The 27,623-nt window shown below is 45.7% G+C and overlaps 2 protein-coding genes across 2 annotated transcripts in view; both read right to left on the bottom strand.

The window, feature by feature from the left end:
- Positions 1-9,637: 9,637 nt before the first annotated feature.
- On the bottom strand, positions 9,638-12,240 carry LOC135873474 (cytochrome c). The gene is made up of 3 exons (XM_065397989.1): positions 12,117-12,240; positions 11,219-11,395; positions 9,638-10,988 (listed from the first exon to the last, which is right to left on the bottom strand). The coding sequence occupies exons 2-3, from the start codon at positions 11,385-11,387 to the stop codon at positions 10,840-10,842; spliced, it is 318 nt and encodes a 105-aa protein (XP_065254061.1). The 5' UTR covers positions 11,388-11,395; positions 12,117-12,240; the 3' UTR covers positions 9,638-10,839.
- A 12,188-nt stretch (positions 12,241-24,428) lies between these two features.
- SPMIP4 (sperm microtubule inner protein 4) overlaps positions 24,429-27,623 on the bottom strand; it is a 35,458-nt gene continuing 32,263 nt past the window's right edge. Inside the window, exon 9 of the mRNA XM_065399949.1 lies at positions 24,429-25,262. Coding sequence (XP_065256021.1) covers positions 24,429-25,262 — 834 coding nt within the window. The remainder of the gene's footprint in view (positions 25,263-27,623) is intronic.

Raw genomic sequence — 27,623 nt, 5'->3', positions numbered from 1 at the left:
AGGGCTTGATTTTTCAAGGTTCGGAGCACATTGGCCCTGATCTAGTAAGGCACTGAAGCACATGATTAACTTTGAACAAGTCAGAAGTCCCAAAATGTGCTGAGTACTCCTTCCCAGATCCATCAAAACACTCAGAGTGCTCAGAATCTTGTCAGATTGAGTCATTAAACACTGCAAAAGGTGTCCAGAATACATAATACAGTTTAATAGAGCGCATGCCTCCTACTTAGCATACTTACATTCAGAACCTTATTTCTAGTTTCAATTGTGTATCAACTGATAGAAGGAATGGCATTATAGTCTTCTAAATACAGCAGAATGTGTTACACTTTGCCTTATGCTAGAATACCCATACATAGAGTGAGATAATATAGCGGTAGGCAAATTGGACATACCTAAAATAAAAGGCTGACCCACAGTTGCAACTATTACATATTCTAACATCTTACTTTGTTCTGTCAGAGTTTAAGGCCAGAAAGGATCATGAGATCAGCTAGTCTGACATCCTGTATCATAGGTCACCAACACTACCCAGCACCCACACACTAAACCCAGCAACTGAAACTAGACCAAAGTATTACAGCACAGTAGACCAGGCTGTCATGTACCACTGAAAGAGAATAGGAGGAATCGAGGTGCCTGAGGCCTCTGCAATGGCAGGAAAATGATTAAAGTAATCCTTGCAACTGACCTGCACCGAAATGCTGCAGAGGAAGGCAACCCCCCAGAGGGTTGCCATGCATCTGGTTTTCGACCGGAACGGCTGGTCAAAAAGGGACCCTGGTGGCTCTGGTCAGGTGATTAAAAGTCTGGTCGGCAGCACAGCGGGGCTAAGGCAGGCTCCCTGCCTGCCCTAGCTCTGCACAGCTCCCCAGAAATGGATGGCATGTCCAGCCCCTAGGTGCAGGGGTGCTCAGGGAAGCTCCATATGCTACCCCTGCCCCTAGCGCTGGCTTCACATCTCCCATTGGCCGGGAACCGCAGCCAATGGGAGCTGCGGGGGCAGCTCCTGTGAGCGTGGGCAGCACGCATCTCGCAGAGCCCCCAGTCCCTCTGCTTAGGGGCCGGACATGCCATCCGCTTCTGGGAGCAGCGCGGAGCCAGGGCAGGCAGGGAGCCTGCCTTAGCCCCGCTGCGCCACCAACCGGGAGCCGCTTGTGGTAAGTGCCGCCCGGCTGGAGCCCGCAACCCGAACCACCTGTCCCAGGTTGGAACCCCTTCCTGCACCATAACTCACTCCCAGACCCCGCACCCCCTGCCCCAGGTCAGAACCCCCTCCCACACCACAACTCCCTCCCAGACCCTGCACCCCCTCCTGCAGTCCAAACACCTTGGCCCCAGCCTGGAGCCCCCTCCTAAACCCCAAACCCCTCATCCCCCGCCCAACCCCAGATCCCACACCCCTAGCCAAAGCCTGCACCCCTTCCCACACCTCAACCCCCTGCCCCAGCCCTGAGCCCGCTCCTGCACTCCAAATCGCTTGGCTCCAGCCCGGAGCCCCCTTCTGCACCTCAAACCCCTCATCCCCAGCCCCATCCCAGAGCCCACACACCCCAGCTGGAGCCCTCACCCCCTCCCAAACCCCAAACCCCTGCCTCAGCCCGGAGCCCCCTCCTGCACCCCGAACCCCTCATTTCTGGCCCCACCCCAGAGCCCACACCCCCTCCCGCACCCCAGCCCAGTGAAAGTGAGTGAGGGTGGGGGAAAGCAAGCGACAGAGGGAGGGGGGCTTGAGTGAGTGGGGGATGGGGCCTCAGAGAAGGGGTGGGGCCTCAGGGAAGGAGCAGGGCAAGGGTGTTTGGTTTTATGCAATTAGAAAGTTGGCTATCCTAATCCCCCCACCCAAGGTCACTGCCAGTCTGACCTGGTGGAAATTCCTTCTTGACCCCGCATCTGGCAATCAGTTAGGCCATGAGCATGTGAGCAAAAGAACCAGCCAGCCAAGCAACAGAGAGAGAGAGAATATTCGCTGCCACCTCAGAGCACTGGTCCACCTTGTGCAGTGTCCCATCTCCAGCCAGGGCCACCTCTGATGCTTCTGAGGAAGGAGATCATTGTTGTTATATACTAGCATTTTATTATACAGTGGAACCCTGCTATAACGCGATCATTGGGGTCCAAAAAATTCAATCGCAGTAAATGCGGGGTCGCATTATAGCGGGGTTCCACTGTACTTGTGTTCAGTTTGCAGCAGTGTGTGCGCCCTGGCTAGTGGGAGGGAGGGAGCGGGGGGAGAGAAAGAAGGGGGGGGGGGGCGGCTAGCAGGGCCGGCTTTAGGCCGATTCGCCCCAGCGGCGGTCGTCTTCGGGGGCCCCGCTCCCCTGGCCAGAGCGCCGGCCGGAGCGCGACAGCCCTGCAGCCCCGCGACGCCGGCCAGAGCGCAGCAGCCCTGCTCTCCTGGCTGGACCTCCGGCCGGACCGCGGCAGCCCCGCTCTCCCGGCCGGACCGCGGCAGCCCCGCGACACTGGCCGGACCGCGGCAGCCCCGCAGCCCCGACCCGCAACCCAGGCCGGACCTCCGGCCGGATCGTGGCAGCCCCACTCTCCCGACCGGACCACCAGCCGCAGCCGCCGGGGCAGGCTGGAGCCGGCCCTGGCCGGGGACAGAGGTGAGAACCCCAGGGGCCCGCCGGGGCTGCAGGGAGAGTCGCTCCTGCTGCAGCCGCCGGGGCCTGGATCCCAAACGCCCCGCGCCCGCTGCAGCCGCCGGGGCCAGACTCGCCCCGTGTTATAACCAAATTCGCGTTATCGCGGGGCGCATTATAGCGGGGTTCCCCTGTAGTACATTATCATAAGCCCTAATGCATTTTCCAAAAGAATTGGAGCCTATCATCCGATACTACTCACAAGATATTATTAAAAACAATATCAAAGTGCATTTTTAGCTACAAAAGGCAACATTCTTCTATCTAATCTGTAGTTTGTCTAAACTACATTTACAATCTCTGTTCCAGGCACAAAACTTCAACTGACGACATCAATGTAAGTTCTAGGAGGGGAACAAAAGCAGAGTGTGCATTAAAGAGCTGCTGTTTAGATAAGAGACCCACAGTGTAGCTCAGATAGATAAGTGTTGCTTTATGATTAAATTACATTAGCTCTTAATGTTCAAATACTTTTAGGTTTATATAAGATTGTTTCAAATCAGTTTTAACACGATGAAATGTGAAACACTGATCAGTTCAAGGGCCTAGAATATTCCATACTATCCACAATATATGAATGCACTTTTCTATTAGTCTAGTGATGATATAACATTTTTTTTGTGTGCATTTTGTAAAATTGTCACTTGGTAAAATCAACTTTGCTTTACTCTACTTTAAACATTCAAAGGTTGATTAAAAATGGTGGCCAAAGACCGTTATAACTTTCACATGTAGCTTTTTCGGTACTTTGGCTCCCCCTTGTGGTCACTGTGTGCAAACAAACTGATCAAATGTGACTTTCGGTCAAATTAAAGAAGCAATTTCTTGACATATTAAACAATTGCATTTTAGAACAGCTAGTTCTAAAGCACACAAGGAGAGAGGGCTATTCCCCATGCAGTCCTATGCAACATACAATAGTTGGTTGAACTGGTTTCTTAAAGCTGCTATGTCTTTTCTGCCTTTCTTCCCTGTCTTCATTCAATTTTTTCCCTATCCTATATTCCTAGTTCAATTATTTTTTCTTCCTCACTTCTTTCTCTCCCTTTTCTTTTCTTCTTTTCCCATCTTTTTTTTTGGGGGGGGGGGCGGACTGGCTCTCATACTCTCCTCCCAACTGTCCATTAGAAGAATCTCCCTGTTTAACAAGGATCAGCACTAGGCCTGATACTATTCAACATTTTCATCAATGATCTGGAAGTAAATCTAAAATTCCTGTTGATAAAATTTGCAGATGATACAAAGATTAGCAGAATGGTAAATAATGATGAGATCAGGGTAGTCATATAGAGCAATCTGAATTGCTTGGTAAACTGGCCTCATTCAAACAAAATTATTTTTAATACAAATGCAAAGTTATACATCTAGAAACAAGGACTGTCGGCCATACCTACAGAATAGGGGACTGTATCCTGGAAAGCAGCGACTTTGAAAAGAATCTAGAGGTCATAGTGGACAAGTAACTTAACATGAGATCCCAGTGTGATACTGTGCCAAAAAGGGCTAATGCAATCCTGGGATGTATAAACAGGAGAGTAGGAGTAAGGGGTTAATTTTACCTATGTATAGGTCAGTGGTGAGATCGATAATGGAAATAACAGAAATTTTATTAAGATGAGGTTAAAAAAAGTGAACAGAGTTTGAGCATAGAAGTTTCTGGTTATCAGGGAATAACGTACAGATTATTGAGGGTGCAAAGTTTGGTTTAAGATCAGGTGGCATAAGGAATACATAATCTGCAATATTCCCGATTGGGGGTAAAAAGTTGATGGGTCAAAGTACAGGCATTGAGATATGAGGGTACGAAGTTCATAGAGTGGCTATGTTCGGGCGTGGAGTATAATGAGTGGATATGATAATGAGGATGGATTGACCCTCATTTGGTGAGATTTAATGTTCAGGGAGTTTATGGTTCCAGTTCATATGATCCAACGGAGGTGGTCACTTGTTCTCCCACTACGAGAAAGGGACCGATGTCACTCTGGCTCACGCCTCCTGGTACTGTCGGTGGCCGGTGATGTGCTCGATGTAGATGTCCCTGGACTATTGGATGGTGTCTGAGACCATGAGGCGCCGCATGAGCCGTGCGTAGAGTCGACCGATCCCGCAGGTCCGCAGCACACGCTCGTTGCAGGGGTCCCAGGTGCCCGGGGCTCTGACAATCAGGGCGTCCATCTGCACCTCGTAGCCCTTCGCTCTCAGGGTATCAGCCAGGGCGGCGTACTTTTCCAGCTTACGAGCTAGGGCTTCACGAAATGCCGGGGTCCTGTTCTCAAAGGAGACCGTGACGTCGACGAGGATGATCTTTTTCTGGGCCTCGTCGGTGACGACCACGTCAGGTCGTAGCTGGCTGTCGGTACCGGGGATGGTGCAGTTCACGGAGATCTCCCCCAGGCGTGGCGCGATGGCTTTCACCAGGCGGTTCTGGATGGCGTTGTGGCACAGCTGCCAGGCTCTGGAGTGGGGTTTGCAGCTGCACAGGACGTGGGGCAGGGTCTTGTTGGAGTAGCCGCACTTCCTGCAACGCTTGTCTCGGTTCCCGTGGCGGACGGCTCCGTTGAGCAGGATGCAGTTGAGGTGGGCACGGTGGATGAACCGCCAGTCGGCGAAACGGGTGAAGCCGCCCCCGGCGAGGAACTGGTTGCTGGTGTCCCACTTGCTGGTCAACTCAAAGGCTTTACCCTGGTCTGGTTTACGCTTTAGGGTTTCCACGTACAGCGAGTGGATGGCGGCCTTCAGAGTCCTCTCCAGCAAGCCCCTGGCGCTCGGGGTGACGATGGTGTTGTCGTCGGTCCTGATGTGCGGCACCCGGACTCCCAGCTCCTGGCGCTCCTCGCACCACTCCCAGCGGCAGCCGATGCGCTTCCCTAGGCGACGCGTGGCGTTGCGAGTGTGGGACCACAGTGAAGCGATATCGCGCCTGTCCCGTCCAAATTCCCCATCCAGGGAGCCACTCAGGAAGGTGGCGATGTCTTGGTTGGAGGGGGCTCTGCTGATCCGCTTCTCTGTCGCATCATGCAGGGCGTTCACCGCGATGTTCCTTACTGTGGCGTCGGGACATGTCTGCAGGCGGAAGGCGTGGGTGATCACCGCGACGTACATACAGTTCTAGTTTCCACATTTTTAAAATAATGTTGACAATTTGGAGAGGGTACAGAAAAGAACTACAGAAATGATTCAAGGGCCTAAGAAAATGCTTTGCACGGAGAGATTTAAAGAGCTCGACCTGTGTAGCTTATTAAAAAGAAGATTGAGAGGTGATTTGATCTGTGCATAAGTACCTTCACGTGGAGAAAATACCAGGTATTTAAGGCTCTTTAATCTACTGAAGAACAAGTAGCTGAAATTCAAAGCCAAACAAATTCAAATCAGAAATAAGACAATTTTTTAACAATGTAGGTGGTTAACCTTGGAGCAAACTACACAGGGAAGTGGTGGATTCTTCCATCTCTTGATGTCTTCAAATCAAGACTGGGTGAGTTTTGGAAAATGTGCTTTAGCAAAACACAAATTAGGCTTCAGTCTAACAAATTATTGGGCTTGAGACAGGGATAACTGGATGAATTTTAATGACCTGTGATATGCGAGAGGTCAGACTAAATGATCTAATGGTCCCTTCTGGCCTTAAACTCCACAGGTGTGATGCACAAAGTGATTTGCAATGCTGAGCGTCACGGCACCTAACTTTTAGGCGTGTATAAAAATCTCAGGAAGACACTGTGATCCATAAAGCCAAATTAGATGCCTAGGCTCTCTATACAATGCATAGGAGGTGTTAGGCACTTAAGTATGCTATCAATAAAAGCCAGCATGCTAAGTGGGGAGCTGCCTAAAATAGCCAATGGGAGATGCCAGTCAGAGGGGTGTGTGCTAAATCCTGCCTCTCTCACAAAGCCAGGTGCCTAAGGCCAGGACTATATTACAGACATATATCAGTGTAACTACATTGTTCAGGGATGTGAAAAATCCACATCCCTGAGCAACCCAGTTATACCAACCTAACCACCAGTGTAGACGGTGCTATGTCCACGGGAGGGCTTCTCCCATCGACACAGCTACCTCCTCTTGCAGAGATGGATTAACTATGCTGATGGGAGAAGCTCTCTCGTTGGTATAGTAGCACCTTCACTCGAGCGCTACCAGCTGTGTAGCTGCTCGGTTTAAAGTGTAGAGCTGCCCAAAGTCTGGGCTACAGGGAGGTGCCTATCTCTGCTTAGCAATCCGTGAATAGGAATCAACTGTCTCCTGGTGGCTTAGGCACCTAAGGCGTTTCTTGCAGGAATGAGTTAGACCCCTGCCTTGCACCACATGCAATTATCAGAAGAGGTGGCGGTGGGTGCTATTGCCCTGAACTTTTAAGCCAGTGTTTAGAGCACTCAGCTGGAATATGGGAGACCTGGGTTCAATTCCCCACAGAGGGGGGAGAAAGAATTTAAATGTAGATCTCCACCCATCTCTCCCATGGGTGCTGTAATCACTGAGCAACAGCATATTCTGATGTGAGGCTCCCTCAGTCTCTCCTGTTGAAACTGTTCCACTGCAGATTAAATAACAAGAGTGATTGGAGCATGGGCACTGGAACAGGGCTCTCCATCTCCCAGAGGGGTATTCTAATCACTGGACTACTGAGTTATTCTCACTTGCTCGCTCTCTTTCCCCCCCCCCAGACCACTGACTGTTTCACTGTGGATAAATACTGAAATAGTCAGTAGACCATTTAGAATTCAGCAGGAGTTTTGTGGACTACAGTGGAGCCTAAAACTGGGATTTAGACATTTACCTTTGCAGATTTAGGCTTGGTCTCCGTATCTGAGCCACCACAGTAAAAAAGTTTACTATCTTTTTGTTATTGGATTGTAAAGTGCCTAGCACAACTGGGGCCTTGATCCCTCATTTGGAACCCTAGGTTCTACTGCATTACAGATAATTGTCCAGGATGACATGCACTTCAGAGGGGGGGGGGGAGGGGGAGATTAAACATTAACCATGAGGGAAAAGGATATAACTACCTCACTGTAAGTAGCATACAATCCCAAATAACTATAAAAAAGGATCATGATGGGAGATATTCACCCAGATTGGCAGGAATGCACAACCCGGCACATATGTAACTGCACAAATACTGAAATGGCTCCATCTGTGTTCCGGCATCTAAGCTTTTATTTTAAAAAATAAATAAACCTACCCTCACACTTGTGAAGAAAGACAATAATTCAGCACCAAAGCCTGAAGCTACAGCCAGTCTGAAACAAATTAAGACTAGATTTACATTAACCTCAGTGGGGTATTAACTGAAACCTGATGACATCTTGATGTCACTGTTGCTAATTATTTCATTACTGATCTATTTGGTAAAACCATTAAGCAAATGTGTTTATCCAACATTGGATATAGCAGTAAATAGTGGGTAACATTATCTAGCAGAACAATTGTGAAGGATTTGTTGGGGAGTGTGTATGGGAGATGGGATGAGAAATTCCAGCCCATCCATCCATATCTTCCCCAAAGTGGTGAAAGTAATAGGGGATGCATCCCTCTCCTTAGTATCAAAAGCTTCAGCTGTCTCCTACCTATCTGCCAGCTTTCTCCAATCCTCCCCGACAACTTTAACAATGCAGGTTTGCATTTTCAGTGCAAAAGCTTACAACATACTGAAAATGTATAAGCAGTTCAAGCTCAATAGAGCAGTTTAAGAGATTTTACTAAGCAAAGCGCTAGTTCTGAATATACCTGACCCTTCTGCCACCTTACCCATTTGCTGAAGTATTTAGTTCCATCTTGCTGCAGAGTACTAGGCCTTATTGCAGGAATGTGTACATAATGGTATGCACAGGTAGGGGCTACAGATCCAGTAAAAATGCTGTTTGGTACTCTTCCAGTATTTTAGTGCCCAGGAGGAGGAATAGGTTTGTAGGTAAAGCAGAGATTGGAATAAATTCTTAGCTCTAACAGACTTCCCTGAGCACATTATTTAATATCTGTAGAATGGGGATAGTAGTTCCCTGCCTGAGAAAGGTGATGTAAAATAACTTCACAGATGTTTGAGGCATTCATGCTACACAGAGTGCTAAAAGTACCTAGCTAGAGTGCAAATACAATGTGCTTTCAGCAGCATTATAGCATTTGAGGAGTCTTAATGGGTAGGTTGGCACTACATTACCCAAGTGGAGAGAGTAGGTGCCAGCTATCTTTTTAGATAGCTTGTTATTATTTAGTAATTACGAAGTGCAGGTATTTTAAATAAAGTTTAGTGTGTGTTAAAGTTACATGTTAGATGAAATTCTGTTATGTCTCACTAAGCATTGCTACTTTACTGAGCACGCTTTATGATAAAAGTACTAACTGGTACATGAGTGCATAAAGGGCTAAAGTGAGCTTTCCCCTCCTGCTCCAAGTTTTAATAATTCTTTAGCAGTTACAAAAGTTAAGCCAGCATTAAGATGTAACCACACTTACCTTAGGCCAGCACTGGAAGGCTGTAGCTTCTCAACCGTTGAGTGCTATTAGCATTTCCGTTAGCATTAGGAAGACAAGATTTTTTTTTCTCTTTTTTAGTATTTGTTACTCATTTAAACTATTTTCCAGGAAAACTAAGGAATGGGTCATGGTAAGATATACATAAAGTTAAGGGGTACTATAAGGGGAAAATTCAGAATTTGAATATGTACCATAAGGAATTAAAGCATCAGAAGACTACATTAAAATATACTGCAAAGTAAATCATCACTTTGTTGTTGTTGTGGAGAAAAAAGCTTTCCAATAAAGACATGTTGCCCTGCCTAGGTGATGGCCTGGTAGACTTTTTTCCATACACCTCCTCCTCACATGGATATTTTTCATACCCAACCACTCAGTGGTTTGCTTTTTCCCCCCATGCTGATCCCTCTATCACTCTTGCTTCCTGGAAGCCTAGTGCCATAGTGCAGCCACACAGCTTTGAGCTATGACCCCATCACTTCTCAGTTAATAATTTCAGACATTCAGGAAGTATTCTGCTGGGAAGGTTTTTTAATTTATAGTATCAAGCACACTTAACCTCATCATGTGTCTGAGTGGGTGGTACACAATAAATACATTTATCCTAACAATTCAGTTTTGTCTATGGAGAAAACAGTTGAACCTTTTAAAAATTCCATTTTACACTGTGCAAAATCAAGTTTTCAGAAGTGAGCAAACAACAGCATTTGCTAAAGTGAGGCAGACAGGAAGACTTCATTTCCTTCTTCAATACTGCAAGTGCAATTCCTGCGCCTGTTGAACAGAAATTGCCTCTATCCAATTGATTAGAGGTACTAAAGAGTCCTTGCTCACAGATTCAAGCACAGTTTTTACATTGTACCTTGCTAACTCCCAGAGCACTTGTTCATAACCTTTTCACAACAGGGTGGGTCCTTCTTTCAGGAGCCATAATAGATATTATCTATGACATCTAGGACAGTCACTAGGCTCTGAGCAGTTTTAAGTTAACTGTCCCTTTAAAAAGTTCCTATGAAGCAGAGCATTTCAATCATTATGAAGAAATTTTTGATGACAGGGCATGCGTTGTATCATGCAGAATGAAATCAGAATAATTTGCATAAGCCAGGTAAGGCTTTCCGATTGCGGACACTATCAAAGTAGCTGGGACTTTGCCCAGTTTGCCTGTCAGGCTATGAAATAAAAAAGCTGCATTGCTAGTTCCCACGAAAAACAAATGTCTCCCTACTCAGTGATATAGCTATATTAAGTATTGTAGTCAAATTAATTCCCTTGTTTGATATTCTTTGCGGGAAGAGACATAATGGAGAAGAGGATACGTGGGGAATGCCAAGAAACTGCTCTTCTCTTTTTTGAAGAGCTGACCTATGTCAGAACCACCATACTATTGACTAATATCTGGTTATATTCTTTAGAATGAAGGAAGCACAAAAACTTTTCTTTTTTTAATTGCATGATCAGGAATGACTACAAAACATAGAACATGATCGTACTCATTCAAGCCCAATCCAATTTAAATGTATTCCCATAAGCTACGACTGCCAAACAAATGTATTCTTTAACAACCATCCACGAGCAATATTCTCTAGCTGATGAGACAGATTTTAAGCGGTTTAATATAGTGCATGTAAAAATAGAAAATTTAAAAACCAATCTCATCACAGAAACACTTTCATTTCCTTTTCTGTTGTGAAATAAATAAGGCAGCAGATAACTATTACTTAGAAGTGGCATCTTTGAGATATGCTATCAAGTCTGCCCTCTCAGTCTTCTTCTTAATGCCAGCAAAAATCATCTTTGTTCCTGGGATGTACTTCTTCGGATTTTCCAAGTACTCCATCAGTGTTTCCTCACCCCAGGTGATTCCTAAAAACAATTAAAGTTGTTAATATAGATTTATAAGCTGAGCCATCAATTACACATTTGAAATAAATTAACCTTTTCCTCAAAAATCACTTATCTAAAGGCAAACATTTTAAATTAAACCAAATATAAGACTTATAGAACTACTGCCATTGGCAGCTGGATGTCGTCTATCACTCAGTTACCATTCTACATCTTCCATGTAACTTGGAAGAGTAACACTTTAGTTTTACCTTTGTTCTTGTTTGCTTCTGTGTAAGAGAAGCCCGCAGCTTGGCCAGTCTTCCGTCCAATTAGGCCATTCAGGTTGGGCCCAGTCTTGTGCTTGCCTCCCTTTTCAACTGTGTGGCACTGCGCACATTTCTGAACAAAGATCTTCTTGCCCTTTTCAATGTCTCCCATTTTCAATGCTGAAAAGGAAACAATACCAAGGTCAGGTCGTTTTTGGTGCACTTTAGAAGAGGCAGGAAAGCATATGTATATTCTTAGGCGAGGCCGTTCTGGAGAGGACCCAGCTGTCTAAAAATCCTCAGATATCATTTCATACACCCAACGAGAAAATTAGCAGGGCTTGACAACAGTTCTCTTGGCTTCAGGACTTAGAAGCTACAAAGCTCGTTCTGACTAGAAAGCAGCTGCCTGCAGGCTCGTGAAACAGCTCCCCACAGAGCGTCCAGGGACCTGACAAGCGCCCGGGGCAGGGACACCGAGGGAGGCTGCAAGGCGCTGCAATGGAGCCGCTTCCAGCCCAGCCAGACACGGTCCCGCGCGGCGGCAGAGGGCAGCCCCGGGCCCCGCAGCGTGTCCGGTACCACTCCTGGGACTGAAGGGTCCCGGCCCGTCGCGCTTCAGGCTGACCTTGGCGGTGGCCCCAGCCAGCAGCCGGGCCACAAATGGAAACGGCACTTCCGCTGGGCCGGTCACCGGGGGGGGGCAGCCTGGTGCGATGCGGGCCCGGGCAAGGGGCGCGGGAAGAGCCAAGGTCGGGGTGATGCCGGGATGGCGCGAAGCGGCCGCTGCAGCCCGGGCCGGACCCCCTCCCCCGGGCAGCCCGAGCCCGCGCCGGCCCGACCGAGACCAGAGCACCAGCAACCCCCTTCCCCACGGGAACCCCCTCCTCGCGGCACCCACCTGCCGGCCTTCTCCGCCCTCCGACCGCTATTGTCTCTGTCCCACGCTCGCTGTCTGAGCCCAAGGACACGCCGTACCCGAGCCTATGTAGCCGGTGCCACTGCAACCAAACCGCATCGGCACTCGGCCCGCCCACTCGAAGCGCTGGCCAATCAGGTGCCGCCCTGGGAAACTTTGATTTGTTTCCTTACGTGTCCATCAGGACAAACGTCACACAACGTTAACAGCAGGATAGGTGGCTTCCAAGTAGACCCGGTCTCCGCCTTATCCTCGTTACGAAATGGCGCATGACGTATGTGAGGATACGTAGGAGGTACGACTAGGAGGTGAGACCTTTGCGCATGCGTACAACAGTGAGACGCAAAGGTCAGCGGTGCAAGGTGAGGCTGCGACCTCAGCGTGTGCCTCGATAAAGTCACGTGCTGCCTCTTTCTACGGGCCCCGACGGAGGAGCCTAAGCAGTGATGCGAGCTGGGAATCCCGCAACGCGCAGGCGCAGCGGGGGGGGAAACGGAGCTTCCCTTGCTGCGAGCCCTCAGCGTCCGGCTGCGGAGCGGCAGGGCTGGTCACTTGCACCACGTGCTTCCCAGCCAGGGCGGGGGGAGCCTGGCCGGAGAGCACGTGACGTCCAGGCCGGGGCCTGACTCCCACTGCCTTGCGTGACAACATGCATCGGGTTTGTTTAACTGGTTGAACCAAACCCAGGCAGGTCCCTGTGTGGAAAGGCTTCCCTTGGCCTAAAAGGGATTATGCTGGGTTAGCGTGCTGCCAGACAAGCTGACATCGATGTTGGTGTCCACACACAAAGTTGCCCTGATTTCACTATGTTGGGTTAAAATCACGCCTGTAGTTAAACCACTGCAACTCTGTGTGTAGACCTGGACTGTGTGTTTTACATCTGTGCAAAAGGCTACTAAGGGCTGGGCTACTCTGAAAAGTTAGATCAGTGTAGCTGCAACTCTCAAGGGTGTGATGACGGGAGAACCCTTCCTATCATCATAGTAAGCATCAACACTGACATGTTACACCGGCGCAGCTGCAGTTTAAAGGTTTAAGTGTAGATGTAGCCTAAATCAGAACTGCATTTTTTCACACTTGCTCTGCAGAGGTCTGAATGGGCACACGTGGTGCAAGACAGAGGAGAATCATGGCATTCATTTTCACATGCTGATCCCTGGCACGTTCATGTGAAACTCTGATGTCTATGCTGAGAGGAATTTTTTAAAGGGTTTTAATAAAAATTGCTTCAGTTCTTTTGAGTTAAAGAAACTCTTTTAAAAAAGAGTTTCTACTATAAAAATAAAAATATTGCCACTCTTTTTCCAGACACAACTCAGAAACAGCTTAATTTTGAAACTCAGTATGTAATGTTCACCAAAGAGCATGTCATATCTATGCTTGGAGGCCAAAACACACTGGATATAAAGTAAGTTAGAAATATTTGAGGACTGTGTCCTAGGCAGACAAAGAAGAGGGCACTTTTGAATGGATGTCAATGGGCACCAGTCCACTTCAGAGACTTAGAGCAGCTTAAGACTTTATGCCACTATAAATTCTTAAAGCAGCTTAGAGGGTGTTCTTAGCCCTTTCCTCTTTTAAGGACATAGGAAACTAGGAAATTAAAAGCAAAACCATTGTCAATACAACATGAAGGTTGAAAAATTAAACTAAGCAGTGTTGCCAAGTCTTGGGATTTTATTGCAGTTTTTGTGGTATTTAGTGTATCTCTTGAGGGCAGCTCTGGAATTGTGATTATGTGAGAATCTCAATTTTAATAAAAAAATAAGTTCCGTGGCTCTAATTGTGACAAACACCTTGAAAACATGACGCATGTGGATCTTAAACATTCAAAACCAGCCAGAATGCAAATAAAATTGATCTAAGTTTTTTAAAATCATGATTTTAAAAACCAACCTAGTGATATAGTGTCCTAAATCATGATTTTTGAATGGTCATCATCATCATGTTCCCATTACGCCTCTGGCATTTAGGGCAGCAACCTCCACTGCTGTCTGTTTCTGGCAAGTCTTTCAATGGTTCCCCAGCTGTGCCCCAGGTTTTTCAGGTCAGGTTCCACAGCTCTTTGCCATGTTGTTTTCAGGCAGCCTCGTTTTTGCTTGCCTTCAGGTGTTCATCTTATTGCTACTCTGGTGGTGGAATCAGTTTCCATCCAAAGCACATGGCCAATCCCTCTCCAACGCCTCCTGGCAATGATGGTGCTCATATCCTCTTGGCTGCACTGTGTCAATAGATCTTGGTTTGAGATTGTTCTGGGCCAAAAGATATGGAGGATTTTTCTGAGGCAGGCTGTATGGAATGAAGACAGTTTAGACATGTCATACTTTCTCATCCCCCAGCGTTCTACATTATAAAGTAATGTTGAAAGTACACAGGCGTGGATGCACAGACCAGATCTTCACTCTACAAAACATAATAGAACAATTCTTAGAATGGCAACAGCAGCTCTACATAAAGACTTTGAGAAGGCTTTTGACAGCATTCCCAGGACCAGCCTATGGTGCATTCTGCGGGCATATGGAATCCTTCTCCGTATAATCAACATCATCAAAAGCTTTTATTTCAACTTTACATGTAGGATAGATTACAGTGAGCTCAGTTTTGAAGTAAAAACAGGAGTACGTCAGGGGTGTGTCATGTCTGCAATCCTCTTCAACATTGCCATTGCGTAATTCAGCATACAACAGAAGACATGCCAAGAGGCATTAAATGGACACCCTTCTCATCCCTTGAAGACCTGGACTTCGCAGATGATCTCACTCTCCTATCACATATCTAACACCATATACAAGAAAAAACAACTCGACTCAATGCATTCAGCCAGCAAATTGGACTGAAAATCAATCACAATAAGACAGATATCATGACCTTTAATATTGCCTCACTATCACCAGTACGGATAGAGGATTATGTTTTCACCAGTGTAGAAACATTCACATACTTGGGCAGCACCATCAGCCAGGACAGTGGAACAAGCCAGGACATCCGGAACAAAATCAGTAAAGCCAGGAACACCTTCAGGAGCTTAAATACAGTCTGGAAATCATCAAAATACAACACCAAAACCAAACTCAAGAGTTTGAATGGTAGAGGTTGGCAATGATGGAAACTTAAGATTCATATAATTAAACTAACATGGCCATGTTACATGCATGCTATATTTTTGTGACGGGATCCTTGGGGTACAACCTGGAATTGTGCAACCATTGTGCCCCCTTAACTCTCCAGCCTGGGTTGTCTCTCACAATGCTTTGCCAGTGACAAGCAGCAAACCCCTCCAGGCGCTGTTACCACTCAGTCACAAGCACACAGAGGCACACCCAGTGAAGTTGCATGAATACCCTCTAAGCCACTCATTGACCTATACATGTGGAAACATCAGCAAATTTCCCAAGCCCCCAGCCTTACATCCTAGAAATATACCATCTTACAGTGTTCCAGACCTCTTGAACAGTGCAAGCTTATTTATTAGTATGCCACTTCGCCAAAGGAACATGGACATGCACCAGCTTTTGTAACCTGAACAGATTCCCCAAGCACTTTAGACAAACTCACTGGTAAGGATAAAACATTAAATTACATTTAGTAACTACAGAAAGATAGATTTTAAGTGATTATAAGTGGTAGGCATAAAAGGTCATAGTTTCCATACAAAAATAAAAAGTAAACACGCATTCTAATGCCTAAACTTTTAGACTAAGCAAAAGTTGAATCAAACAGTTTTTCTCACCTCACTGGATGTTGCAGGTAGATTGTAGTTCTTAATACACGGGCTGAATTTCCTTCTTATCCTGGGACCAGTCTTCTTGTTGCCTTCAGTGTAGGCAGGTGACGAGAGAGGTCATCTCATGATGCCACTGTCCATTATTTTATACTTGGAAAGAAACTGGCGCAGGCATGTCCTGGACGGCCTTCTTGAGTCACAGAGTTGAGCAATCCTCATTGTGTGGTGCTGGCACAATGGTCTCTTATTGGCATAAGAGATGACAGCATCTGCCATACGATGTTCTGAAACAGTCCAATGCAGAGCATTGTTTCTGGGGGTAGGTTGAAGCCTGGAAGTTGTTTTATGGGGTTGGTAATGGTGGTTGTTTAGGAAAATAACATTATCCCAGAATTCTTTCCAGTGTGCCTCGAGTCTGAATGAAGATGCTTTAAGAGCTTTAGCCTGATCTCAAAAAGAGTGCAGAAGACCTCATAAAATGGTAAGTTCAAATTGGCCATGGTTTGGTTATACTCACAAGCTGTGTGTTCTTCTATGGATTTTGTTTGGTGGTATGTATGCTAGAGTGGACAGCCACTGAATAGGTGTTGATGTTAATGTTCCAGTTATGATTCTCATTGCAGCATTAGGGAGGATGGTCCTGCAATTTGTGGAGAACTGTCTTGGCTTCTGTACTCCCCCAGTGGAATCGGATAGCGAAAGGATCTGAGTCCTTGCCCCAACTCCCTTTGCCCAGATGTCTTCCTCACCTTAAGGACTCCTCTTCTATTTTCCCATTTGGCAGAGTCCTTGTAATCCCGGTAAGACTGTCCCAGGATTCCTGGAAGGTTTAACCCTCAATCTTGTCTCGTCATGGTCACTTAGGACAAGGGCTAGGATGTCCTCCACTCTGGGATACTTTCTCCTTACTGGCTACTTCCCTGACCCACTAATCAGTACATTGTTTAAACCAAATACAATTTATTAAACAACATCAGTAAGAAAAAAAGGAACAAATGGAAAAGGTTAAAGGAACAAGTCTCTGCAATTTAAGAAAAGTTCACAGTCCGTTCTGCACAGGTCCCAGACATCATTCCTTCCTTCCCAGGACCTGGTTGCACTGCAGTGAGACTGCAGGTAAGACACTTGCCCTGGGGGTGGCTACATGCCATCAGGCTCTAGGTGGCAGGAGCCTTCCTCTTCCCCCACCCCTCCCAGCATTGGCCCTCCTGTCATGTCGGGGCCCTCTTGTCTGGTGATGTGTCCCTCTGCTGAGCAATCGCTGCCCGGGGTCCCACCTTGCTCTCCCTAGCTGCTCACAGCGCTTGGCTCTGGTATTACTTGTGGCACGGCCAGCGTCCGATATCCTGGCTCTGGCCCCGCAGCTCCTCGCTGAAGCTCCGATTTGGCTCACTGTCGGTGTGGCTGGTCTCCACTGCTCCAGCTCCCCAGTTCCAGGCTGCTCTAGCTCCGCTCTGCCTCAATGCGGCTGTTGTTGTTCTGGCTCCAGCCCAGCTCTGCCTTCTCTGTCTCTGGGCTGCTGCTCTCTCCCCAGTTGCTGCTTTGCTTCCAGCTCAGCTCTGGCTGCTGCTCTCTCCTTAGCTCTGCCCTACTCTGGCTCCGGCCACTCCAGCTCACAGGGAGGGCAGGCCCCGGGCTCTTGACTCCCTCATTGGCCTGCCTGCTCTGTCAATCTGGCTGACTTGGAACATTGCCCTTTCCCCATTGGCCCTGGGGACTGTCAATCTTAGGATCCTGATTTCTCTTGGGCCCTTTCTCCTGGTACTGGGTGAGAACCAACCAAAAAAGATCCCCTCGATTTTCAGTAAGTGGCCAACAGCCCCCTTACATGTGCATCCAGAGATCTAGTATATGAGCTGCCTGCTCAGACTGGTGTGCAATATTCAGCAGTTGAGTATACTAGTGCTGGAGTCACTGGTTAAAGTGTGTGCACATCAGCACCCCAGGCTGTGCCTGCAAGTTTTTGGATTGATTTCAATGGACTATCTCAGTAATCAAGTTAAGCGTATGCTTTAGGAATCAGGCCTAAAAGAGAAAAGCCACTTGTAGGTAAGAGAAAAATGGGAAGAGTTAAAAAATCCCAAGATAAATATAGTAGAAATAGGTATATTTCACTTGGAAACATCAGAACCTAAATATGATTAATGAAAACTATGTAGCCCTTTGTTCGATTCCTGCAAAGTTTACAATACTTTTGTTAATGCTGTAAATTTAGTAGAAATATCCATATAAGAAATTGAAACAGAATATCATTGCTTTCTGACCCTGTATAGTGTGTTTTTAGTAAGAACTTTGGATAATGCTTTAGTGGTAAATTGTTGGATTAGATATGTGTGGGAATTGAGAGGACTGGAGAAGCATCAGACAGCATTAAATGCAAATCCTGCACATAGGATGTGGTGTGCTTACAAGCATTTAATGTGTACACTGTGTGTTATTTTCCAGAGCTGAAGAGAATAAAGTGGTGGCTTTCTGTGCCAGAATCTGTGTCTCTCTCAGTTGTAGGAGTGGGTTATTAATCAGAATACATTTACAACATAGTATTCATTTGTTCCCATTGTCTGAATTTTAGCATCAGGCTGGCATTTGTTTATGAAGTTATTGTTTTAATTTTTCAACTATTTTCATATTCTAGGTACAACTGAAATACTCCTAAAAAAGGACCCTGACTGTTTTTCTAACACCTCAAACCATTTTGCAAGAATGATGCACCTTTTTTCGAAACAAAATTATTTTTATTGAATTCTTTTTTTTGAAGGGAAAATAGTGAAATCAAATAAATATGTACAGAAGGTTAGGTCCAGTTACTAATTTAAAAAAAGGAGAAATATATTCACAGTCAGAGTTCTTTTAAATGGAAAACATGTAGCTAAGAAAGGAAAGATAGTTTTGTGGAACTAGGATAGGACTCAGGCAATCTGGATTTAGTTCTCAGCTCTGCTACAGCCTTTGTGTGTGACCTTGGGCAAGTCACTTCATCTCTGAGCCTTGATCACCACCTGTAAAATGGAGATTAAGTATACTTCTCTACCTCTCGGAGATATTCATTATCATCAATGAGGTGCTTAAATAGTATAGTGATAAAGGCCGTAGAAGTACCTAGTTAGGTAAAGTATATGGAATGTTATATATATATATGAAATACAGTACGTATGGAAGTTGGTCACTTTGCTTCTGATACTTATTTACTAATGAATGTGACTAAAACTTCAGCCATTTTGAAAGAGGAGGATTGTGACATCTGAAAGTTGGCAGTAAAAAACTCAACCCTGGAAAGTGTTCACCAGTGCTTGAGCAGGTCAGATTCCATCCATCAGAGGGCACAATACAACTGCACTAATTGCAGTTGGCCTACCTTATTTCCGTATAGCTGGTCAAATCTGCCACTTTTTCAGTTTACTTTTTAATCATTTTTGCTAATAGATAAACTAATTGGGAATAGGCTGTTGAGACAGTCTCCTGCTGTGATAAGTGCCTCTGCAGCTCTGTTATGGTCAGGGATTATTATCCTGTCACTGTGTTATCATTTGGTGGCATGATCTAAAGTAAATCTAAGTTATAACCTTGTAAGTAGTTGTAGCAAAAGAGGTTGGCTGTCAAATGATTCTCCAGGGCATCAACCTACCCAAGAAAAGCTTCAAATTAAGTCTCCTTTGTAAGGAGATTTGTATGGTTGGGTCTCCTTATGTAATGATATCTTAATCTAATGTAATCTATAAAGCCTTTGCAGTTCTTGTATTAAACTGGCCAAGGCATCAAGGTGTTTCTTAAAATAAGAGCACAAGGATGGTGCTACAACTCACATTAAGAGTCATTAAAAAAAAGAGAAGCCTGAAGTTGACCTCAGAATTTTCTGCGAAGCAACCCCAATGACATATTTAGGACCAAGTCCTGTCCCCTGCCATGGAGATAGGGTGACCTGACGGCAAGTGTGAAAAATCGGGACAGAGGATGGGGGGTAATAGGAGCCTATATAAGACAAAGACCCCAAAATCGGGACTGTCCCTATAAAATCGGGACATCTGGTCACCCTACATGGAGAGCCACAAGTTACAACCCAGCAGAAATAGTGCTGCTGTGTTGCAGAAAGAGGGGTGGTGCAGAATTTGGAGACTTTGTGCTGGTGTCCATATACCCTGTGCCCTGTAGAGCTCCAGAGGGACTCTCTGTGTTGTGTATGCAAAGGGCTTGGAGCTGGAGACTGACCACGTGAGATGGTGGATACAGCCCAGTCACTTGCTGTATGTTATTTCCAGGATTCAGGGCCAGATCCGTAAAGCACTGCAACATCCAGCTCCTTAGGGCCTGGAAATCCTCAGCCCCAAGTTAGGTAGCCAGACTCACCAAGCAGCCTATGGGGGAGAATTAGGTGTTTAAGAAAGGGAATTATTGAAGCCAGCAAGCTGAGCAGGGAGATGCCTCAGCAAGCCAGTAGAAAATGCCTAGGCAGTTAGGCACCTCCCGCCACTCAAGATGCACAGCTGTGAACCCTCTCCTGGAAGTTCAGCTGCTTAGATAGCCCACACCCTAGCAACGGAATGAGCAAGAGCAAACCAGCTCACTATAACCAATAGTTAGATGTTCTCCTTGGACGTGGGAGAGCTGGGTTCAGCTGCCTGCTCCAGACTATGGATTCAAACATGAATTACTCCTGGGGGAATTCTGCGCGTGCGCAGAATTCATGCCCCCCCCCAGATTTCTTTGCTTCTCTGCAGAAAAATGACTTTCTGACAGGGAAGCAAAGGGAAGCTGCAAGAGCAATCATGCATCACTCCCTAGTGGAGCAGGTACATTGTTTTAGGCACCCAGAGCAGCCGGCGGAGAGAGAAATCACCGCAGGGCTGGGGGACACCTCAGTCAGTGGCTCCTTCCCTGAGTCGGGATCAGCTGCTAGTCCTGGCTGGGCTGGAGGCAGGAGAGGACTGGACTTCCTCTTCCCCTGCAAGGAGTGGCTGCGGCTGTGTCAGACCCACCCCCAGAAACTTCCCCCAGCTGCAGGGAGCTCAACATCCTCCCCTGCTGCCTGCCCCCATCGCTCTTCAGCTGCACAGGGAGCTGCTCCCCCATCCGCCCAACCCCCATGCATCCGGACCTCCCATACCCAGACACCCCTGCCAAGCCTCACCCCATACACTCAGAACCCCTCTAGCCTTCCATACCCGAACCCCACCCCATTGAACCTCAACCCCTGCATCTGGAACTCCCTGCACCCAGACCCCTGCCTCCGGACTCCCACCCCTGCACCCAGACCACCCCCCACTGAGCTCTCTGCACTCAAACCCCCACCCTGATGAGCCCCACCCCCCCTGCACCACCCTGAGCCCCCACATCCAGATCCCCATGCCACTGACCCCAGACTCCCACCCCACCCCCCCAGCACCCAGACCCCCCTCTGAGACCCCTCCGCTGAGCCCCAACCACTCTCACCTGGAAGCCCCTGCAGAGTCCCATTGCCCCTGCACCTGGAACCCCCACAACAAATCTCTGTGCATCCAAATCCTGCCACACCTAGACCCCCTGTTGAGCTGCCTGCACCCAGATTGTCCCACACAGAATCCTCTCACCCCACACCTAGATCCCCCCACACTGAGCCCCTCCAGACTTGGATCCTGCCTGGTTGAGCCTGCCCCACACCTGGTGCAGAGGGGCAGGCCCAGGCCTTGTGCTGTGTCAGGATCAGATGCAGCCTCATCACTGAGTCCACGTCCCTGGGGTGGGGAGGTTGCAGGGTGATCTCCCACCCTGTGCTCCCCACTGCCATGCTGGAGCCTCTGTATTTATTTATTGACAAATAAAACTTGCAGAATTTTAAAATATTGTGTGCATAATTTTTATTTTTTTTGGCACAGAATGCCCGTAGAAGTAATGAATTCCCAGATGAATGCCCTAACTATTGGGCATACACAGGCACACTCTCTCTCTCTCTTACTACCTGACCTGGTCTCCCTCAACTAACTTCAGGGTGGGTTAGGTGTGCTCAGATCACATCTACCAGATGGGGCCCTGCAGGTGAGATAGTTTGAGAATCCTGTTGGGGTTTAGGTGTGAGGTAGGGCACTGAGCAGCAAGTAGCATGGTGGCATCAGGACGTAGGCAGCTTTGCGCTTGCCCACCAGCAGAAATTTAAGCACCTCCATGGTTAGGTGGCAGCTTAGGGGTTTGTTTTTGTGGATCTCAGATGTGCCTAAATGTTGGATGTAGGCACCTAAAGTGGCAGTTTGTAGATCTCGCCCCTAATCCATAATGAGACATTTGTGATCAAACTACCTGCCTGGCAGATAGTTTGAGTCATGTTTCAATATCATGGCTACAAAATTAACTGCTCATTGTGTCTTGTGAGTCTAGTAATGTGGGAACTGCTATATCAGAAGAGATCTGTAGTCCAGTCCTATCTCTGGCAGTGGTCAATGCTGAATGCTTTAGTGGGCTCTTAAATCTGCCCATGATCAGCTTATATCCTGAAGCGTAAGGGCTGATAGCACTTAGAATGTTTATTCAATCTACTAGAACTGCAGATGCTGTTCTTATGCTCCTAGGATTTGTGTCTAATCCTTTTTTGAATGCTGCTAAGCTCTTTGCCTTAATAGTATCCTGAGCAGCAAGTTAAACAAGTAAATTAGTAGACAGTTTACAATGTGCTTCTTTTGATCTGATTAATTTCACTGAGCAAAAAGGTCTTGTGGTTTCTCATTATAGGGCTGAGAATATATTATAGGAATGGCTGATAGACCTTTTCTATATGAAGTATGTTATGTCCCTTATCAAACTAGTTCTTCTCTTTCCAAATGAATAGTTCCAGTCTTTTAAAATCTCTCCTAGTATGTAAATAACCCTTTCAAGTCTTATATTTGTTGCCCTTCTCTGGACCTTCCTTATTTCTAAGATGTTGCTTATGAAGTGTGGTGAACAAAACTGAATGCAGTAGACTGAAGATTTTTATGATAACATTCTGTATTCCCGGTGGTTTACCATCTCTTTTGAATGCTGCTGTGCCATTGAGTAGAAGTTGTCACTGATTTTGAAATCTTCTCCCTGAGAGGTTACAACTAATTTAGAACCCATTAGTGTCCAGGAGTTGTTTAAATTGTACCACCTTGCAGTGTGCATGACGTGTCTCAGTTAAATTTAATCTGCCTTTGTGTTGTCCAGTTAATAGTGTGTTATGTCCTACAGGAGTTCCTCACACTCATCCTTAGTCTTAACAGCTAATTTAATCACCCCTTGTCTTAATAACCCAGGGCCTGATTTTGTCCACATATAGACCGGATGCACTCCCATGGACAAAGGGGGCTCAGCTGCCTGCATTGCATCATTTCCCCTGTTGCCTAGAGAGTCAGAGAGCTCTTTGTGGGTCTGGGGAGCTGTGCAGGGAAGGGGGCAGGGCTGGGAAACACAATCCCTCTTCCAGTCGGCCCCGTAGGGTTCCCACACATAGATATTATCAGTCCCCGGCTGTATTATCTTCCAGTCCCCATCCAGTGCCTAAGGAAAGTCCCAAGGCAGCTGCTAGCTGCAGGAAGCTCAGTACTGGGATCAGGCAGTCAGGGAGGGGGAAGGGACTGCCAGGGGCATGTACTCAGAATGGATATGTTCTGATATCCTGCTAAACTATGGGGAGCGAAGAGGCAATTCCTGCTCCTTCAATGGAACAGTTCAGCAGACAAAAGTGAAGAAAGCCTTGTGGCATCTCCCCCCTCCTTCATGTCCTGGGGGCCTAATTTAATAATCCCTGGTTTAAATAACTAATTAAAAACCTATATATGGTTGTGTCATTAGCAAATGTTGGCACTTTATTAATCCCAATCTGCCTCCTAGCTCCTTAATAAATTCACTGGGACCATACTTAACCCAGGGATCAGCACTGGAATATCCCACTATTAACCTCTCTCGGCAGTCAGAATAGCTGGTTAGTCTTACATTTTGTGTCCTTATTTCATAGCCAGTTCTTAACCTGCAATAGGGCTTTACACTAAGTTTCCTTAATAGCGTCTCATTTTTAGGGGGGGCCACTATCAAAATGCTTCCGAATGTTTAAATACATTCTGTCTAGCGGTTTGCAATTAGCCTCTATTTTGTTAACGTTGTCAAGGATTCCTAAACAGGTAGAGAAGCACAATCCAGCTTCCCACAACAGTGCTGCTCTGTTTCTATCATATACTCTACAGTCCTTTATACTTTTCTCAACTGTTTTTCCAACCACTCAGCTAATTCCCATAATCATCCTTAGGCTTTATTTTAAAAACAGCTACTCTAGTGGCTCCTTGCAGTCCTTTGGTGGTTGTGCTTAATGGCAAATTACACGTTTGGCTTTACCTATTAATTCTAGGGCTCCTTCAGAACTGTTGGGTGAATGCAGTCCATCCCTGGTGATTCACTACAATTTAATGTTGTGTTCCATCACCTTTGTTTTTTAAACATATCTGTGCCTCAGACTCTAGATGTTCATTACTTTACCAGTAAAACAAAGAAAAGAGTCCAAAATATAAGTCACAAAACATCAGATCATAAATACAAGGAGAGGGATTGATTGGGTCTTCTTTTTTTTTAATTTAAAGGGACAAAGGCACATGTCAGTTATAGAAATAAAATGAATTGAAGCCATAGAATGTGTGCCTCCTCCCTTCATGGATATTATCCCTAAGGTCTTTTGCTTCTCCTGTAATAGAATTATGAAAACATTTGTGTGCTCCTGTTTTAGAAAAGGAATCCTGAAGCTCGAGTAATGATGTCTGAGATCGAGGCATCCCAGAATTAGGAATCCATTCAGGCAATGCCATGTTGGGCGGGTTGCCGTCCAAACTCAAGGTATATTGGGTTTCCTCTTGATCATTGCACTCCGGTTGAAAATTTCCACCTTCTCCACCAGTTTGATTCTTTGGTACACCTGGCTTACTAAGACTAACTGGGTTGTGCCATACAATGTATTGGTCTAAATGACTGGGTTTCAAATCTTCGTAATAAAGGGAATTCCAAGACGGTGCGGGAGAAGGTTCAGATTCAGGTCTAACTGCAAGCTGCCTTCTGTACAAAGCTTCCGTTTGCCATGTATCCGTGATTTTCTGAAATTTGTTTACTATAGGTCTGTTATCCTGACTCTCACCTCTCTGGTAACATGCTTGAGGCAGATGAAGAGTCTGCAGTGAGTCCTCATCCCTTTTCTTGGCTTCGTTTTCTGTATGTTTACATTGCTGAACCAGATTTGTTGCTGTTTTCCTATTGCTAAGTATCACGTCTGAGCAACTGGGTATGACAGCATGAACTGTGTACAAAACTGGAGGCACGTGAACATCTGAGGAATCCCGTTCTTGTAAAACTGATTCGCTGGGACGCCGACTTTGGAGGAAACGTGCAATGCGCCCTTCTAGGGGCCTCACTTGTGAGAGACTAGGCAGAAACGTTTCTTTCTGTGGGAGGAAAAATAGGATTAGGGTTGGCATCTAAGCCTATGTATTTCACAAAGGAAGAGTGTCATGGCTGGTGGTCCTGATCGTTTGCTTACTCTGCCGAAAGGGTTCAAGTGTGAGTCTTCATCCACAGCCTCACACTGGGGGTGGTGTGGAGGCGTGTTGCCAGACATGGGCACAGAGTCAGGGGGAATATGGCCACTGCTTCACCCTTTGAAAGTGAGCAGTGAGTGCCCTCCCATAGACAGGCCAACTCTGCTGGGTGAGGGGAGGAGCCTAGACCATGATCCCACCCCTGCCCAGAGCATACTGGAAGGCTAAACTCAGAGACCTTCTGCTTGGAAGAGGACAATGAACATATTGTGCCCAGCATCTATGTTCAGGACACAAATGGGAGGAGGTTTCTTGTGCCCTCTTCTCCCACTTTCTATGGTTACCATCCCTCCTATTTGTGATCTTATGACATCCATGTTGCAATGCCAACAAATGCTTAAGTTAATGTATATTGTTTAGCTTCTTTTAATGTAATTTAGCAGTTGGAAACAATGAGGATCATTAACACCGTATGGCCAGCCAGCTCTCTGCAGACCATAGTTTGGAGAACCACTGATCTATCTTCATTATTAATTATTTGTATTGCAGTAGCACCAAGGAGCCTCAACTAAGTCAAAGCCCCATTGTGTTAGACACTGTACAAACAGAGTAAATGACCATCCCTGCCTGGTACAGCTTGCAGTCTAAAAATTACTCAAATAACCCAAATGTTTTATTTCTGCTATTTATTATAAAGTGCTAATGGAATAATATTGTTGGGACAAACAGGTCTGTCCCAGAGTGGACCTTTTCCAAACACAAGTTCTGAGACCAGAAGGCAAGAAAACCTAACCTATGTTTGAATTAATGAGAGCTGCCATTTTGGATTTTCTCTTCTAGAAGCAACTTGTTGAAAATACACTTTTCAAGCTTTCTTTATACATCATAAAGGAGCAGAAAAAGGACACAAACTATTTTTTCCCGGGTCACCTTTAAGAGAAAACTCAGCAGCTTTTCTGTTTAAGATATGGGGTAAAATTATTATTATTAATTATTATTATTATTGATTACAACTATTTGCACTGTAAAAAAAGAAAAACAAAAGATAATGCAATCTACAAGTTAAAGCATGAAGGAGCATATGAATGTTTAGCACATCTGGCATGTCAATACCTTGCAACGCCGGCTACAACAGTGCCACGCGAACGCCTGTGCTCACTTTCAGGTGACAATGTAAATAAGTAGCAGGAAGCATTATCTCCTGTAAATGTAAACAAACTTTTTGTCTTAGCGATTTGCTGAACAAGAGGTAGGAGGACTAAGTGGACTTGTAGACTCTAAAGTTTTACACTGTTTTGAGTACAGTTATATAACAAAAATAGTTATTCTACATTTGTAAGTTACACCGTCATGATATAGAGATTGCACTACAGTATTTGTATGAGGTGAACTGAAAAATACTATTTCTTTTGATTATCTTTTTAAAAGTGCAAATATCTGTAATAAAAATAATATAAAGTGATCACTGTACACTTTGTATTCTGGGTTGTAACTGAAATCAATATATTTGAAAATGTAGAAAAACATCCAAAATATTTATAATAAATTTAAATTGGTATTCTATTATTGTTTAACAGTGCAATTAAAACTGCAATTAATTTTTTAATTGAGTTAATTTGTTTTGAGTTAACTGTTTGAATTAACTGCAATTATCTGACAACCCTATACATTTTCAAAAGCATCTAAGGATATGTCTTCACTCCCTAAATACTATCCCGCCTCAGCCCTAAGCGTGTATGCAGGTGACTAACCCGTCCTGCTTCCTGCACCACTGCAGCGACACTGTTATTTTTGGCGTGCTAGCTCAATCAAGACTAGTGCGTGTATGTTTACCTTACCTAGAAATTACACTTCCAGCTGCAGTATAGACATATGCTATATCAATAAGTCCCATTTTAAAAAGTGACACAGCCACTTAGACATTTAAGTCCCATTGACTTTCACTTGACTAAGTCACTTTTAAAGTCCCATTGACTTTCACTTGACTAAGTCACTTTTAAAAATTGGATTTAGGAGCCCAAATAACTTAAACGCTTTTGAAAATGTTATCTGTTTCTACTCTTAAAATTGACTTTGTAAAAAATGGTCCCTTCTCACTCAATAGATCTGCTTCTTGTGTGCATTCAAAATCATCTGGATCTTTTTGTGACAAAAGGAGTTTGAATTACTTTTTTACTCTTGCTAGCACTGCAGAACCAGCACAGCTGTGGGAAAGTGAATTGGAATCGGTTCCTTCTTGTGCATTATTAACAGAATACTTTACATAGT

This window comes from Emys orbicularis, chromosome 2 (assembly GCF_028017835.1).
Source record: "Emys orbicularis isolate rEmyOrb1 chromosome 2, rEmyOrb1.hap1, whole genome shotgun sequence".
In the NCBI taxonomy this organism is placed as follows: domain Eukaryota; kingdom Metazoa; phylum Chordata; order Testudines; family Emydidae; genus Emys; species Emys orbicularis.
This window is presented reverse-complemented; position numbering and strand designations above follow the sequence as displayed.